General features: G+C 40.6%; 1 protein-coding gene across 3 annotated transcripts in view; it reads right to left on the bottom strand.

The window, feature by feature from the left end:
• The window catches only part of LOC128790949 (neurabin-1-like), a 37,737-nt gene extending 34,223 nt beyond the window's left edge, over positions 1-3,514 (bottom strand). For 2 of the 3 annotated variants that reach the window (XM_053948162.1, XM_053948164.1), the window contains exons 1-2: positions 3,426-3,514; positions 1,037-2,902 (exon numbers count right to left, since the gene is read on the bottom strand). In XM_053948162.1, coding sequence (XP_053804137.1) covers positions 1,037-2,647 — 1,611 coding nt within the window. In that variant the 5' untranslated portion in view covers positions 2,648-2,902; positions 3,426-3,514. The remainder of the gene's footprint in view (positions 1-1,036; positions 2,903-3,425) is intronic. The other variant, XM_053948163.1, reaches the window with a different exon arrangement.
• Between the last annotated feature and the right edge of the window lie 12,994 nt (positions 3,515-16,508).

Raw genomic sequence — 16,508 nt, 5'->3', positions numbered from 1 at the left:
GGGGTACAGCACTGGTGTGTGCTAGCAAACTGGGAAATTACAGCTCTCTGCTGTGGGAAGTTCAAGAATCAACAGAATTTTTCCATGCCTCTGATCAGTAAGATCAGTCCTGACTCTCTACAAACAAAGTGTAAAAGCTGTTTATTAAAAATTATTTCTTTCAGTCATGTGATAGTAGAAGAGAACCATGCTGAGGAAAGTCTGTACCATCTCCCATTCCATCCTTGTCCATGTCTCCCGATTCTCCTTCCAAAGTTTAACAGACTAGAGACTATGGGTAAACATAGTTGGAGTTGTGGAGCAACTTATTCTGTGGGTGTTTTTGGTGGGGGAAGATCAGACACATAAATCTTTTTAATTTGTTAAGTTAGAACTTACACTACTCCTCACTAGTCAGTCTGCCCTAAAACTTGCAGTTCTGCAACTTTGTCACTTCAAAATAATCATGCTAACACTCCGAAGGCTTGTTCACCTATCAGTATTAGAACCAAACAACATATATATGGGTATTATTGGAGAGAATTCTAGAATCTTAAAATACAAGAACCAGTCGTTTGGTATTTCCTTATAGTTAATTCCATAAACAAGTCTAAAGTTGAATCTGAAAGTTTTCTATGGGGAGGTTTGTTGATTTGTTTGGATTTTTTTTAAACTTTTGTGCCAAAAGGAAAACTGAAAATAATAATTCCTAATGCTTCAATTTTAAAGAAATTAAAGGATTAAAGGTCAAGGTGTTTGTATCTGCTCCTAAAAGATATCTGCTGCTGAAAAAGTCCAGCAAGTAAAGTCTCATGTGCTTCACTACATCATCTTATGAAGCGGCTGTAATTTAGAAATCACTTGCGACTAACTAATAGAATTTCTGAAGTGGTAACTTCTCTCGTACTTAGTGTTGAATAAAAGTTATAAACATACACTTATTAAATGCTTTTTAGAACTTTAAAAAAAAACCAAAAAAAAAACCCTCAACATTTATTTCCTGAGTATTTTTGACTGCAAAACAATAAAAAAAGAAAGAAAACTCAAATGTACTTACTTTGATAGGAGCTGTTGAGAACTTGACTTTTCGGTCTGGCGCTGGATCTTCCTCTTCAGAAAGTCCAGGAAACTCCTCATATTCACTGTCATACATATAGTCCTCCTCTCCCTCCAAAATTTCTTTGCCTTCAGGCTCTTGGTTTTCTGCCTCTGTATCCCTGTCATCATCAAAAGCTGCATTCTCTATTCCAAAATCACTGAAGTCCTCACTTTGCTTTTGTAACACTTGCTCCTCTTCTTCAGCATCCTCTTCCTGCTCTAGAACATCCTGTACTTGTGTAACTCCACCGTCTCTTACAGACATCTCATCTCTTTCTTCTTCCCAACTGGTCTTGCTGCCATCCATAAACTCTTCTACCACTTCCAAAGCACAGTCACTTCTCTTCCCTTCCTGTACATCACATATGAGCTTCTGATTCTCTTGATCAACATAATCTTTCTCCAAACCTTTTTTTTCATGCCCCGAGGTTTCATCTTGTGCAACCAGCTCTGTGCCAGTCACCTGTGTGGGAGAAAACAAGGAGCAAACACTATCTGGTATCTGCTGAGCCTCCTGAGCAGACACACTGCCCATATTCCATGGGCTTCTCTCAAGTACCAGTTGCTCTCTTTTGTCTTTTCCAAGTGCCTTGCTTGGCTCATCTCTGCAGATCTCAGGCACTTTGGGGAATGCACCTTTCTCCAGACATCTTTCAGCAACTGCAGATGAATTCAAAGTGTGCTGGCCTCTCAAAGGGTCCTGATTTGGAGAACTATAATTTTTGGAAGTTTCTTTGGATTCTTCGGTATCACTGTCACCCAAAAAGCTTTCCAGCCTCCTAGAAATGGGCCCTGCATTCAGGAAGGAAGATTTGGAACCACTATTAGCATGTTGCTGCTTCAACTCCTCATTACTTTGATTTTCAACTTTCTCCAGTGCTACTGGAGGACTTGCTTCTGTATTAAAACCGAAGTGGTCCACCACATTGCTGCAGTCAGAAGCTGAACCATGTCTCCTCTTATCTTCACTTCTTTCACATTTGCTAGGGGAATATCTGTCCACTGAGCTCCGCTGTTTTATATTTCTCTCAAAGAGCTTCCTGGTCTCTGAAAATTTTTCTGCCAGGGCTACTTTGTCCAAGTCTGCCTCATCGCTGCTACGGATGACTTTGTCAGCAGCAGAAGACACGGACGATGAATCCACAGGACTGCCATTGGGGCTGGTAGTTGTATTAAGAAGATTATTTTTTTGGACAATGAGAAAAGATGGACTACCTGGAGACGATCCATACTCTGCTGCTGTGGCCCGGCTGATCAGTTTAGTCTCAGCAGGTGGACTGCTTTCACAAGAGGTTGTGGAGGAAGAGCTTCCCATTTGCAGAAACATATTTTTGATCTTGTGTACTCTATTGCCGTAAGTGGCAGCTCTGCCTCGACTGTGTGGGTCACTTCCCCCTCCATTGGAAGAAGTGCTTAGCTTCTGATGCAAGCCTGTTTTGTTGGAAGAGTTATCAGGATTGTTTACACCATCAAAAGAGCATTTGATAGCATGGAAATCAGATTTGTAAGCATTTCGGTGTGGAGAAGCACTTCTTAAAGTCCTTTCCCCCTTGCCTTCGGTCTTCATCATTGTTGAAGAGAAAGCTCTCTCCACTCCTTAAGAAGAATGGGAAGAACGATTCCCTAGCACAAAGCTTCCACCCTCCAGCACTAGGCAGTGTAGATCCCACAGAAGATCCCAAAAGCAGCCTTTCACTCAGTCAGCCTCCCTGCTCGTACTGAAATGGAACGCAGGGGACTCTACATGGAGAGAAAGAAATCAAAGCGCGTGAATGGCCACATCGGGAGTTATCCCCAGCGCGGATCGCGGTATCCGGAAAGCCATCTGCAGAGACACAGAGAGTTTCCATTAGCGCGGGGCCTCGCCGGCGTGTGACACGAATCCGAAACTCGGGATGGGAATCGCAGCCCAAGACCTCTCTGCGGGATAAAGCCCATTGTGTCGGCCGGGACGCGCGGACCCAGCTGCTCCTTGAGCACCGACCTGACGGCTCTGGCGGGGGATGCAGCGGCGGCGGGCGGCCCCCCCCCGCCCCCTCCGGCTGCCGCCCCTCCGCCAAGGGCCGTCCCGGGCTGGGCCAGGCCGGGTCGGGCAGCGGAGGGGGAGGGCAGCGCCAGCCCTTCCTGCCGCCCGGGGGAGGCCGGGCCCGGGCCGGACCGCGCGCACGCACCGCGGCGGGGCAGGACGGAGCGGCCCTGGCACCCCGCGCCGCCCGGAACGGGGGAAGCCACAAGTTTCGGCCCCAAGTTGGGGCTTCCCCGTGGTGGCGCTTCTGCGCCGCGGGGCCTGCGGAGCGCCAAGCGGAGCCGCCCCGGTACCTCGCCCCAAACTTTCCGAGCCAGCCTACCTGGGGGCGGGGGTCCTGCCGCCTCCTTCCCCTCAGCGTTCCCAGCCGCCCAGCGGCCGCACACACCACGCCATCATTATCCGCCGCCACAGCCGCCCGCCTTCCCCTCTCTCTTTCTCCCTCCCTCCCTCCCACCCCCCCGCCCTGCCACCGCCGCTGCCGCCGCCCCGCGCTCCTCACTCCACCCTCCTCCCGCCCCCGCGGCTCGCTCAGAACCGCCGCCCGCCCGCGCCGCTCCCCGGCCTCACGCTGCTCCGCGCCCTCCTCCGCGCTGTGTCTCGGGCCCGCCCGCGCGCGCTCCCTGCCTCGCTCGCACACAAAGAGAGGGAGCGGCGGGCGCGCCCCTGCTCCTCTCTCTCAGCGCCACGGAAGAGACGGGCTGGGGGCGGCGGGCGCGACCGGCCCGAGGGAAGCGCCTCCTGCGCCGGGATATACCACGCCATAGCGGGATACGGGTTTCGGGTGATACCATGTCGGCGAGGCGAGCCGGCGCGGGGCAGCGTCGGTGGGTGCGAAGCGCTCACCGCTGCCTCCGCCGGGGAGCTGGAGACGGTAGGGAGAGGGACGCTGGAGAAACGCGAGCTGCTGTGATGCTGCGCGCTACTTTCAAAGCCCGGGCGGCCAGCGCGGCGCGGGGAGCGCCAGCCGCGGCTTCACCGCAAAGCAGCGCGGTTCCCGGGAGGGAAAAGTGGCGACAGCTGCCGCGACCGAGGCTCGGACAGCTGAAGTAACAACAGTATCAAACATTCCTTTTTTTTCCCCTCTTCCTTTCAAAAATCAAGTTGGTTTTAGCCTCTCCCAAGCAGGTAGGTGTCAGAGCACAGGAGGATCCACAGCCGAGGCGGCAGCCGGCCCCTCCGCGCACCTGCTGCCCGCGCCCCTGCGTGGGGACCCGCGGTGCCGTGCGCGGTCCTGGACACCGTGACATGTCCGCGCAGGAACGGGGCTGAGCCCGCCGGGATCCCTCGCACGCTCCCCGGGCGGGAAGTGACTGCAGCTCCCCAAGACTGGGAAAATCTTGCTCGTCAGCGATAGCCCTAGGCAGTAATAACCGCAGTTTGGAAAGCAGTATTCCATACATTCAGTTCTCTCGTTTTTTTAGTCCAAATAAAAGCACTGGCTCCAACCTATTGATCAGTCAAAGATAGAATTTGGACTACTGTTTAATTTTGATTGCAGTTCCTTTCATACGTATAAAGCTCACACAAAATTATTAGAAGAGCACAGAAGAGTACTGGTAGTTACCAATTACCTGGCAACTCTTGTTGGCACCTGGCAGCAAATTGTGTAACAGTTATTTAGAAGTCTTAAGTACTAGCTCCTTGGGAAAAAAAAAGCTTCACTGGTTTATTACTCAAGTCTATGATGAAATTTATCCATTCTCCCAGACATTCCAATTGACTCTGGCTTAACTTGGAGTCACAAGCTTGATCTAACATCTATGTTATTATATTTCACAGCTAGATCTAAAATCTATGATACAGTTTCAAATTAGCCTTAATCATGATTTTACAATTAAGTAAAATCTTACTATTGATAGAACAGTCTTTCTACAACAGCGACAACATTGTTCAGACCTTTTGTGTTTTCAAACATTACAGAGGCAGTGGAATTTCACCAAGGTCTGCCATTAGCAGTCTTACATACACTTGGTAACACCATTTTGAATAAAATTTTAATACAGATAGTTTCGCTGTAAGAGCAACAAATGTTTCATATTTTGAATATGTAGGCCTTATTAAGAACACATAGAGGTGATCTCCCGCACACTATGGAGGTGGTCCTTCATATCGCATTTGTAGGTTGGGTTGAAATTGCAAGGCTTAAGCACCATCTTTCAATAAATAGTCTACAAGAAGCTACTAAGCAAATGTTTTTTTAACAAACCAAAGGTATGTACAATGTTGCTCAGCAGTTTAAGCACTGTGGGCAGAGAACATTCTGCATTCTGAGCAGGGAACCTGGAGGCTGTTCAAAGTAAAAACGGCAAGAGTTCAGGAACAACATAAAAACAAAGCCCAAAGCAGCTCTAAACCATGCTCAGGAAAGCCTGTGGCCTTTGTACTGGGTGCTGGCTTAAAGAGGCTGGAACAGGAAGATATTCCTGTGTTTTGAACTCTCCCATAAGTGAGAAAGCAGGAATTGTAATTAGAGACCCTGAAAACAGATTTAATTGCATCAAAGGACTCCTATTTCTTTACAATTTCCTATCCTAAATAGGAAGACATACAGGTTATTTTGCCTAGCTGTTCTGCTTAAGAAGGACAATATTTATCTAGGTCAGTTTTCTGGGTTTCTAGTGAGAAAGACTGAATTGCATTCAAGATGAGTGCAATGTAAATGTGAAAGAAAGAACAGATTTGTTTACCGAAACAATTATTAAAATGATGGGAAGGATTCAAGATAAAGACCTCTGGATTTTGAGCAATAAAGTGACGTAGTTTATGATTTCATCATAGTGAATAACTGCAATAAAACCTGGGAAGAGTATCTTACACATTTGGTCTGTGGTGCTTTCCTTGAAAGATGATGAAATAATGGTGAATAAGCAAATGGTTTGCACTGAGCAATAGGCATCTACATTTTGTTACCTAAGCTTATGGAAAAAAATAGGAGTTTCAAGGGGGACCTTGGCAGCACAAAGTCTTCTTGGGAAAAAATGTTGCTGTATATGAATTCATGAATCTAATGAAGACAGATAAAGAGGAAAAAAAATTCAAGAAAAGATATTCAATTGAGGGCACTTCTATAAAAACCCAGTTGTTAAAACCACCACTGAGGTACAATGTTTGTTGCAGATGTACAAAAGAAATTTGTTTCAGTGGTCATCACAGAGTGTTAAAGAATCTTCTGAACAAACAAATGATCCTGTGACTGCTCTTGTCTTGGTCGGTTTTAAAATCCCTCTTCTATTGTGCACACGTGGCTGTGCTTATGGTCTGGGGGCAATGTTGTCAGACAAACAGCAGACACTCCCTATGAGTATATCAAAAGAGTGTCTAAACCAGAAGTGCCAATGAAAAAGACTCTCAGGAGGTCTAGAAGAGGGAGATGTTCTGCTGTTGGTATGAGATTATCTTGTAAGAAAGCTTCAATGAATATGTAAGTACATGAGACTAGAGAAATTTATTTCTTAAATGGTTTATATGCTTTCAGCTTGTAAGGACAGCCATCCTTTTATACTTTTATAATTAATGTAGCTAAATGTAGTGAAAATGGGGCACATATATCGTGGTCTGGATTAGTATTTATTGACACTGGTGGATTCAATTGCTGCTGTTCATTTAAGGTGAGCATTAGAAACCAGTAATCATGTGTTCCATGCCAAACAACTTTGAAACTGGTCTCATCACCCCATTAGCATACTTTCAACAACTCACAAAAATTTTGCTCTTAAATCCTTTTAGAAACTAAAAGACTTGAGCCATCAGTGCTTTGGCTGGGGACTGGCTGGTAAAGCTCCCTCTCTCTTCATTGTTGCTTTATTGCTCCCTGCCCTGACTGGGCAGGATACAGCAGGGAAGGAAAAAATGCCTCGAGAGCTCAACAGGTGATGTAACAGTTCAACAGTCTTAAAGCTGCTGATCAGCTGAGCTGAAAGTGTGAGACAAACCCAGGTCTCCAGCATTCACTGCAAAATTTAATTGTCTGAACTTTTAAAAAGTTATCTGCTTTATCCACATTTTAGTTTTATTATGTAATTTGAAATACAGTCTCACTACATTTGTATTTAACCTGTTTAATGTGAGTTACGTCAGAAGTTTTAAGCAGAACAAGTCAGTGTTTTTTAAAATATTTTTGCAAAAAGCCAGGAATGGAAGGAATAATTAGGCACTAAGTATTTCTGTAGATTTTAAAAGCTGTATTTTAAGAAAATATTTTTCTATCATTTAGGAGCAATTAAAATGTTCTGGAAGTATTTCAGTCATACTCAGTATAATTCAAACAGCAATTTTGAATTTGAAATAGAGCACCTTCTGTAAGTCTGGCAGGTAATTTTGTGATTTCAATTATTAGAATTAAGAAAGCAAGCTGTAATTGTAGAGGACTACTTATGTTAAATACAAAACTGAAGTAATAAAGTAGCATTTTACATTAATTGCTTTGTAGTACTTCTTCACTAAAATAAAGTAGAACTAAAACCCAAAATTGTATTTAATGGTCAATAGTGTTTGATCAATGAAGGAGGAGCAAAAAGTTTCAGAGCAGATGAAGAGAGACGATTGCCTTTAGTAAAGGCAATGCAGCAATGACTGCAGACAGATATGGAACAAAAATCTGCAGGAAAAAAGCTCGATGTCTAAATATGGTCAAATCCATGAAAGACATTTCCCAGGATTAAGGGCTGAACCAGCCAGGCTGTCATACAATACTACATGAAAAAAGGATGCAAAGATACCCTAGAAGAAAGTGACAAACAAAAAACAGACCACCATTATGGTAAGAGTTACAGTATGTAATGGTAAACTTGGGCAGATTTCAGAATGGGATTCTCCTAACAGCATTTTGTGTACAGGATTACAATCGTGCAGCAGGATCCTAAAGACTACAAATGTTGTGGGTGAAGAAATGCTCTAAAGACGAGCTAATTAAATTTGACTTGGTTTCATTCAAATTGTGCTGGGTAATATGTCAATGCCAGCAGTGCCATGAAGAAAGTCTGAGACATCCTGGTGTTGGTCTTCGCCATTGTGTACAATGACATACATGTTCAATATTTATTTTCATTTCTAAAATTGAAGGCACAGTGGTTTGGGTGAGTTTCCCTACTCCAGGTTTTGATTCTCTTTCCTCAAACTGCTCCCCAGCACATTCAAGAAGCAACAGGTAAAATACAGTGGTTCAAGCTGAAATAACTAACAGCTAATGCTGTAGCTTTATTTTTGTTTTCTCCTGCTATTGTGACCCCTGAGACTCTCCCATTCTCCCATTCTGTGGTCAGCTGAGACAAGTTATATAGAAAAAGTTCTTTGGATAGAGTTGTGCTTACTGGTGGATGCTTTATTTTATAAGCCAAATATCTAATACATATCCTATAACTAGCACTCTGATCTAGAAAAAAAAATCACTATCAGTACAAATCTTAGTAAGATTTATTTTTAGTGCAAGTAACTATCATAGTGAGCAGTGTTATTAAAAAGATATCAATACTCAAGTCTTCAGCTTGCCTGGTTCTCTCTCATTGCAGTAGTATATATGTCACAGCAAACTAAACATAGGATATGAAATGGAATTTTAGAAACAGCTCCAGCAAAGGAGGGCTGCCCTCTCTCATTCCCCAACATACCTGTCATGCACAGCTCCAGGGAGAGGCCACTCTGGTGAATTATATATCAGTGTCTACCTTGCTGGATTAAATTTAATAAATCAGTATTTTCTCTGCTGCTTGTTCACTGTCTCATAGATCCTCTCTGCAGAAAGGTGAATTTAATAATTAGTCCTATTACATCCTCCTACAGCCCACCCAAGATGCTGTTCCCCAGAAATGCTCTGAATTAATACCCTGATCACATCTTCTGGCCACAGAACCACGAATGTTAAATGAAGGTTTGTGGAACATCACTGAAACCTGCATTGAGCACAGCTGGCCTGCCAGCACATGTTACTAATGGTCTTTGCAAACTGAGGAAAACTCCCTACGTTACAGCTCCAAGAAATGTTGAAGATAAACGTAGAAGAATTTCTTAAGTCTCAAGAATCTCCTAGGCCTCAAAGTAAAATATTGGCAGTTGATTTTCAAAGTTGCATTTGAAAAAAAGGCAGTTATTTATTGCCAGGAAGGTTGAACAGAAGGAGAGTTTCCTCCCTTTTCAAGCCCCATTCCTGAAGTGTCCAAACCATCAGACTCACTTGCTACATTGTCAAATTTATGAGTGAAAAAGAACAAGGGAGGAAAGAAATGAGCACACAGTATAATTGTCAGAAATGGAGGTTCTAGACCATACTGGGTTTCTCAAGCACAAAAAACAGATGTCAGCCTGACAAAGAGGCAGGAGTCTCAATAACAGCACCCCACTGAAAGCTGTTGGAAAACAAAACTCTGTGAGTGCATTTTTCAGCTTTATAACTGCAGTACTGTTGGCATAGCTTTTACAGGATTTACAGGACTTAAAGACATCAGGTTTGTGGTTATTGTTAATTTAACTGATTTCCAGTGCGAGAAACATGCTGTTGTACAGTCTCTGTTTGCATCTGAGTGTCTCCTACTCTGCAAGGACTTGTGAAAATGGGCCAACTGGTTCAACCAGATTTGACACAGGCTGAGAGTTTTCAACAATAGTTATGTTCCTACCAGTTTCTTAAAAATAGGGAGTCAGGGGGAGAGAGGAGAAAGAAAGACCTTGCAAGAGCAATCAAAGGAAAGGCTACAGCAAGAGCCTTATAAGCCTCCAGATAATCCTGTATAAGCCACACGAGACTGAAACCTGATGAATATATTAGTCACAAGAAAAGCCTTATTTTGAAGTTGCATCTTTCTTAAAGCCAAAGTCAGAGACACACATTGGGAGGTTCACTGGCTACTTTAATACTAGAGTTCACAGCTCAATTTTTTAGTCTGATACGCTAGTTTCTATCTGACCAAGCAGTTCTATACAAAACCCCAAGTGTTTGTTATACCTCTCTATGTATGCAAAACATACCTAAAGTATTTTTCAGATAAGAGATGACCTTAAATGCTTTGAAACTAAGTCCAAATAAGATATCTTATTTTTAATATTCAGATTCCCTAGTATTTCTTAAATCATAGCTATATATAAGCAAAGAGAGAAGTATACAGAGCCTAGAGTTTAGACTGCCATCTAAAACTAAACCAATGCAGTTTAAAAGCAAATCAGAAGCATTCTGTGTATCTTTCATACTGAAGTATTAGTTATATTAGAAAAAGCAAAAAGGAGAAGCATGATCTTACACATAGGTGAGCTCTTTCCTTCAATTATTAATACTTTCAAATAGATAAGGCAGTATTTTGAAATTCCATCAGTCCAAATATTGCTTGACACCATCTAGATTTAGAATATGCATAGAAAAAAAGTAATAAAACATTAAAGTTAAAAAAACATTACATGAAACAAAATGAGCTTCAAAAATTCAGTTATATTTGTATAGGTGTGAATTATAATCATATCAAATAAAGTGAAAACAAAAGAATGAGATAAAATAGATCATAGAATTTAGATATAGGGTATAAATTACACCACAAAGAGAAAATAATTTTTAATCAAATTTAGAGCTTATTTTGATATTTCCAAATCAAAATATTTAGTTTTTATTTTGAAAATAAATTTCTCATTTAAAAAAAATTTACAGGACAAAATATGTATAAAGTGTTTATACATATTAACATTTATTCTAAAGGAAATATTTTGCATTAACAGGAACTGATTTTATTTTTTTTAAATACAAAAATTTGCATTTCATTTAAACTGAACATCACCCCCCCTTATTTTTAATTTAGGTTTTGAATTCAAGAATACATTGTCCAGATGTACCAAGAAATAGCAAACTTATGACTGAAGTATTTCCTACTGTAAGGCCTAAAGCAAGTGGGAGAAAGGAATTTGAATTCCCCCAATCCAAGCAAACAAGTAATCTATCAGAAGCAATCACCAAGCTGCATGCTATTCTAAGATGACTAAAAGAATAGTACCTGATGAATAGAAAGCTTTAACTGCATCTGCACTGGAGCAAGACCTGACAACCACCAGCTCAAAAATCGTATCTAATCTGAAAATTGCTATCAGACATTTGTCTGGTCACTTCTAAAACAATTTTAAAAACATCATTAGCAACTGGTGGGTTGTCACTGTTTCAGCAGCTACTAGTAAGGGATTCACTTTGACAGACTATTGATGCAATTAGACATATTCAAGATGCATATCAGTACTCTCTGGGAAGATAAACAAAGTATTTGTTCTTTTCATTAGTAGGCTGAAGTGTCTTTTTTTCACAGGGGCTGGAACCAGACTGGCTGATTTCCTAGGTGTCACAGCCAGAGCTATTTCAGACTTTGGTTCTTGGGTTTTCTGACTGCAAAGCTTGTTTTGTATTTCTGGTTTTTGGAACAGAAGGATGAAAGGCTATTCACAGTGACTTTTAATGCAGGAAGTACCATTGAGAGATAAATACTAAACTAAGGGACCTTCAACTAAACATCCTTTAGAAACAAACTATTAAAAAGATCATTCCTATATAATTCTTAGTGTTATTCTTACAGCAAAAGTTACTGAGGGTGTACTCATTTAAGGGACAAACCACTTATTTCTGTGTCTTCATTCAAGTAGTAATGTAGTACAACTAGTGGTCAGAAGTCAACTTACTGATTTCAAAAGTTTCTGTGTCTGCATTTAGTATCTCTTTACACTATGAGTCTTAATATTTTCTGTAAGACTTTAAACAAGAAGAATGCCTTTGTCAATTAATCTGAAGTGCACTGAGATAATTATACAGTCATGTTCCCTCTGAAATTAACATGCTTTTGATGAGGTTCATGAGCAGAGTTCTTAAAAGCCACTCCACATATTCTTGGTGTAGCCTTGCCTCCAAGCCAGCACTAAGGCAGAGGCTTACCATGACTGTGATACCATCTAAAATGTTGAGCTGGCAAGTCCATAGCCTTCCACCAGCGCTTGGAGGGCAGGTCTCAAATGTCACAGCATGGGAAGCAAAACTGGGTAATTCTCAAGTACAGCTATGCTGAATCATAGCAAATGAAAGAGAGCTTCACTTTCATTATAGACTTTCTCTACATTGAGGTTTAAACCTATAATAGCAGAGTTACAGGCTGAGCCTGAAAAGCTGTACTTTAGTATGGTCACAACAACTGCAGTTTAGGTTACAAAAAAGCTGATTACAGCAACTGGATTTAAACATGAAAATAAAAACCACAGAGCTGCTCACATGGATGTCTTATGGGATGAGTAGATGAATACAGAAAAACATCACAAGATGTAACAGGAAGGACAGTAGAATCAACAGAGTATTTGCCTTAAGGCACAATTTAGCTCAGAAACATTTATTGTTCCTATAGCTCTAGGTGGAGATCATAGCCATGTGGTAAAGTGTTCTGGTAGTGTAAATTATGCTGTGTTTGTAATCCTTCCAAAGACTGGTGTCCTAATGAGACTTTGGAAGACTTAGGTCTAAGAAGACTTAGACTGTCAGCAGTAACCCAAGTCCTTGGATGTGCTAATGTGTCCTATTTGCAGGTCACACAATGACCTAGTGTGCCTTTGGAAGATCTGTTTTGGAAGCATGGATGTGCACTGGATGATTTTGGCTGCGAACCTTTCCACAGAGTCATTCCCCAGTGCTTGGGCTGATATTCCAAGCCACTGAGCATTTTTAAGTAGCTGCCCATTTTTTAACATCTGTAATAGTCAGAAAATATTTCCTGCTCCCTAGCTCCTATGTTTCTTCCCAGAATTACTTCTGAGATGCAGACTAGGCAACATTCCGCTTTACAGTAACAAATTATCAATAACTTGTCTATTTGTGCTTTAATTGTTTGACTCGTACTGCTATTTTTCAGCATCTGTTTTCCAATCCAAAAGACTCCCCAGTACAGGCTGAAGTAGGAATTTTAAACATGAGCAGGGTCATCTCTGCGTTGTTTCACTCTTGTTGATTTGATAGTTTTGTCTCTGCTGTGAAAGCTTTGCACACATGGTGTAACTACCCAGATTTTCTAGGAAAATACTAGAACCAGTTCCATAAACATAGCAAAAACCTTGGAAATTATTCCAGAAATAGTATCTTTCAGGCATGTATGAAAAGGCATGTGATGTGGAAAAGAAGTTGAGTTGAAATAAATGGCAGTATGCCATGCTCTACAAATAAAGTTGATTTACTTAACATTCAATTCACATTAGACTTCACAGATGTTCAAAATATGACCAATTTAACTCTACTGGAATCAGACTCTGCATATTTGGCCTCACTATGTAGTACTGCTTCTCTATGTGCCACAAAGCCTTAGTTCACTTTCACAAACTGAGGCAGAAGTGTTGAGCTGGTTATGCTTGGTGTAGTTTCCTTCACACCTATTTCAGGTGATGGAAATGAGCACAGCTCTGCTGACACTGGAACCATACTCACAGACACTACTACTGTGAAATTTGACCCTTTCTGGGTATAGGGGAATTTAGAAAAAGTACAGGATAGGAGGGCAATAGTAAAGTGTTCTCTTTAAACTTCTTTGAGTGCCAGTGTGGTTATATTTGAAGATTTTATTAGATGTCACAAGGTGAGAGCTACATAGCTTGTTCATTACTCTCCTTAGCTTATTCCTAGCTAACAAAAGCTTGTAGTCATAAAAAGTTATTATTGTGCTTGTTCACAAAGTTCCTTTTGTACTTAAATACATGCACATAAAAAAGAGAGGAATTCTTTGAGCCATCTTCTCTTTGAAAATAAGATACTATGACTGGAAGCTTCTTCAAATCAGTGCAAAAATACATATTCATCCATTTGTCATGATGAAGTTCATGTGAAAAAACCTGTAATCACTTACAGCCATGGCCTTTTCTACATTTTCTGCACCCTGTAATCTGTCCACTAACCGCACCTTTCGGTGTGTTGCCTCTCAAGCCCCGAGCTAGGCACCAGGAAACTATCAAATGTATTTTTCTTCTTACTTCAAAATTAATTGAATTAAAGGTACAAAATGAGCAACTTTCATTTTAGAATTAGATGAATTTTTTGATGATTAACTGTTAAAATAGAAGTTTTAAATGAAAAAATTGTCATTGAAAGAAAAAAATCACCATGTTTCATGCCAGTCATTTCTATCCATGATTTTTCTGCCTAGGGAAAAACCAGTTTTGGAAAAGATCCTTGCAAAGGAAAGCACTTAGAGTAGATTTAAAGTCAGTAGGTATATCTGGCTTGTCTTTGCTGGACTTATGGACTGTGGAGGAGATCCAGAGTTTTTGTAGGTAGTAGGTCTGAAAATCTGTTCAAACCTCTCTTTTATCCAACAGGTGCAGCCATCAATGCCTCATCACATCTCAATAAAAACTATTATTCTATAAAGCATACTTAAATTTAATGTATAAATTTCTTATATACCCCAAAGTTCCACTGATCATCTTCACCAAAGACTGTATTTTATCTTGCTCTACAGGCTTCTTTCTGTTTCGCAGTAATTTTTTTAGCCTGTCTAGACCACAGTGTGAGGTCATCATTGTGCCATCTGTTAAATCTGTTTGGGTTAGCGTGTCTGCAACTCACTTCAGCTCAAATGTTATTAGAACATGCTCAAAAATGAGGGTAAGTCAGGCCAAGTCATACTTCCCCAGCATAGTACAGGTTCTACGATCTATTAGTAGTAGATTTACTATTACAGATAATACAGCTATTATTCTGTCGTAGGTTTATTATAGAAGTCCTTAGAAGCCATTTCAAGCTAATCTTAAAATATTTTCATATGAATATCTGAATTTACACTAAAGTCACATATTTATGTGGCATAAAATTATTTCACTTATAGCACCGGAACAAAGGTGGGAAAAATGCCTGTAATCTGAAGGCACATGTCAAAAGAAAATATTAGATTTTAATATTCTGATTGACATTGTCTAAGGCCTTGCATATAAGGCCACAATCTCAATGAGACCATGGGGAAGGAAAGGCACCACTTAGTCGTGTTTTGTGAAGAAGGCAGTATGACCCCTCCTTCTGTGCCTCCAGTGTTTCAGGGCATACAGATTCAGAGCATGCTTGTTTGGTTTGATGTTAACAGAAACAAACCAAATGTTGATAGTGCACTTCTGTTCACTTACCCTCCAGTGAACTTCCATGCCAGAAGCAATTGTTTACATGCATATGTTGAAGAAGAAGAAATTCCCGGAGCGAGGGTTTCTTTATCCCAGTTGGGAGTGCAACAAGATGATTAACACCTTGTTCTACAGAGAAATAAAAAAACCTTTTGAAGTAAAACCCTTTTCTTTTTGGACAGTTTTAAAAGAAAAAAGAGCTATAGCTTTTGTTTCTTGTTTGTTTGGGTTTTTTTGATTGTTTTGGGTTCTTTGCATTGTTCTTTGTATGACATATTTTTAAATCGGTAGAACATGGAGAAATAATGAGTAATACTGGATACAGCATGTGTTCAATTTCTTATGAAGTTTTTTGAAGTGAACACTTTACAATCTTTGTTGATAATTATTGATAATTATATCCTGCTTATTTCCAAGAAATCCTAGGCTTTATTTACTTCCATATTTTTTCTATACAACTTCATTTAGTTTGGCATCCCTCATATTCTCTTAAATAAAAAAAAAAAAAACAACAAAACATAGTAAGTTTTTACCTGACTGTTGAAAAAGATGCTTCCAAGCTTGTCTTCAGAATGGAAAGGAAATCAAAATATTGCTAGATGTTTGCATACATATGAGTTAGGTCCTCAGGACTTTTTTAGTCTGTATTTTCTTAATTATTATAATTTTGTCCCAATATCAAATCCTAAAGAATGCCAGTACTCACTGACTCCACTTGGACATCAAGCCACTGACCACAACTATTTGAGTGTGACCATCCACCCAATTCCTTATCTACTGAGTACTCCATCCATGAAATCCACACCTCTGCAGTTTAGAGACAAGGATGTCGTGCAGGACAGTGTCAAGTGCTTTTTGATAGGTAGATGATGTCAGTCTTTCTTTCCTCATCCACCACGGCTGTAAATCCATCATAGAAGGTCATGAAATTAGTCAGTTATGACTTGCCTTTAGTGAAGCTAAATGAATTATTTTCCATGTGCTTTTGATGTATTTTCTCAGGGGTGGAAATATACATTGACCTCTCCACCCTGTCCCTGAAAATTTTTTTCCTTTAAGCAGGTTTTGCATTTGAATTGAGTAGTGTTGCACATCAGCAGATATAGCCTCATTTAAAGACCTGAAAATTTCCAGACTGTAGTAAGTAATCTGTTCATTCCTTTTCAAACAAATCCTATTAGTTCACTTCAAAATACATTCATCCTCTTAAACTACAGTAATGTCATTCTGCTGTGAAGGCCACTATGAACTGATACATTTTTGGGAGGCTGGGATGTTCAACCAGCAGGAAATTAATGAAATCAAGGGG

This window comes from Vidua chalybeata, chromosome 7 (genome assembly GCF_026979565.1).
Source record: "Vidua chalybeata isolate OUT-0048 chromosome 7, bVidCha1 merged haplotype, whole genome shotgun sequence".
Lineage (NCBI taxonomy): Eukaryota > Metazoa > Chordata > Aves > Passeriformes > Viduidae > Vidua > Vidua chalybeata.
Note: the sequence above shows the minus strand (reverse complement) of the source record. Positions and strands in the feature narration are given on the sequence as shown.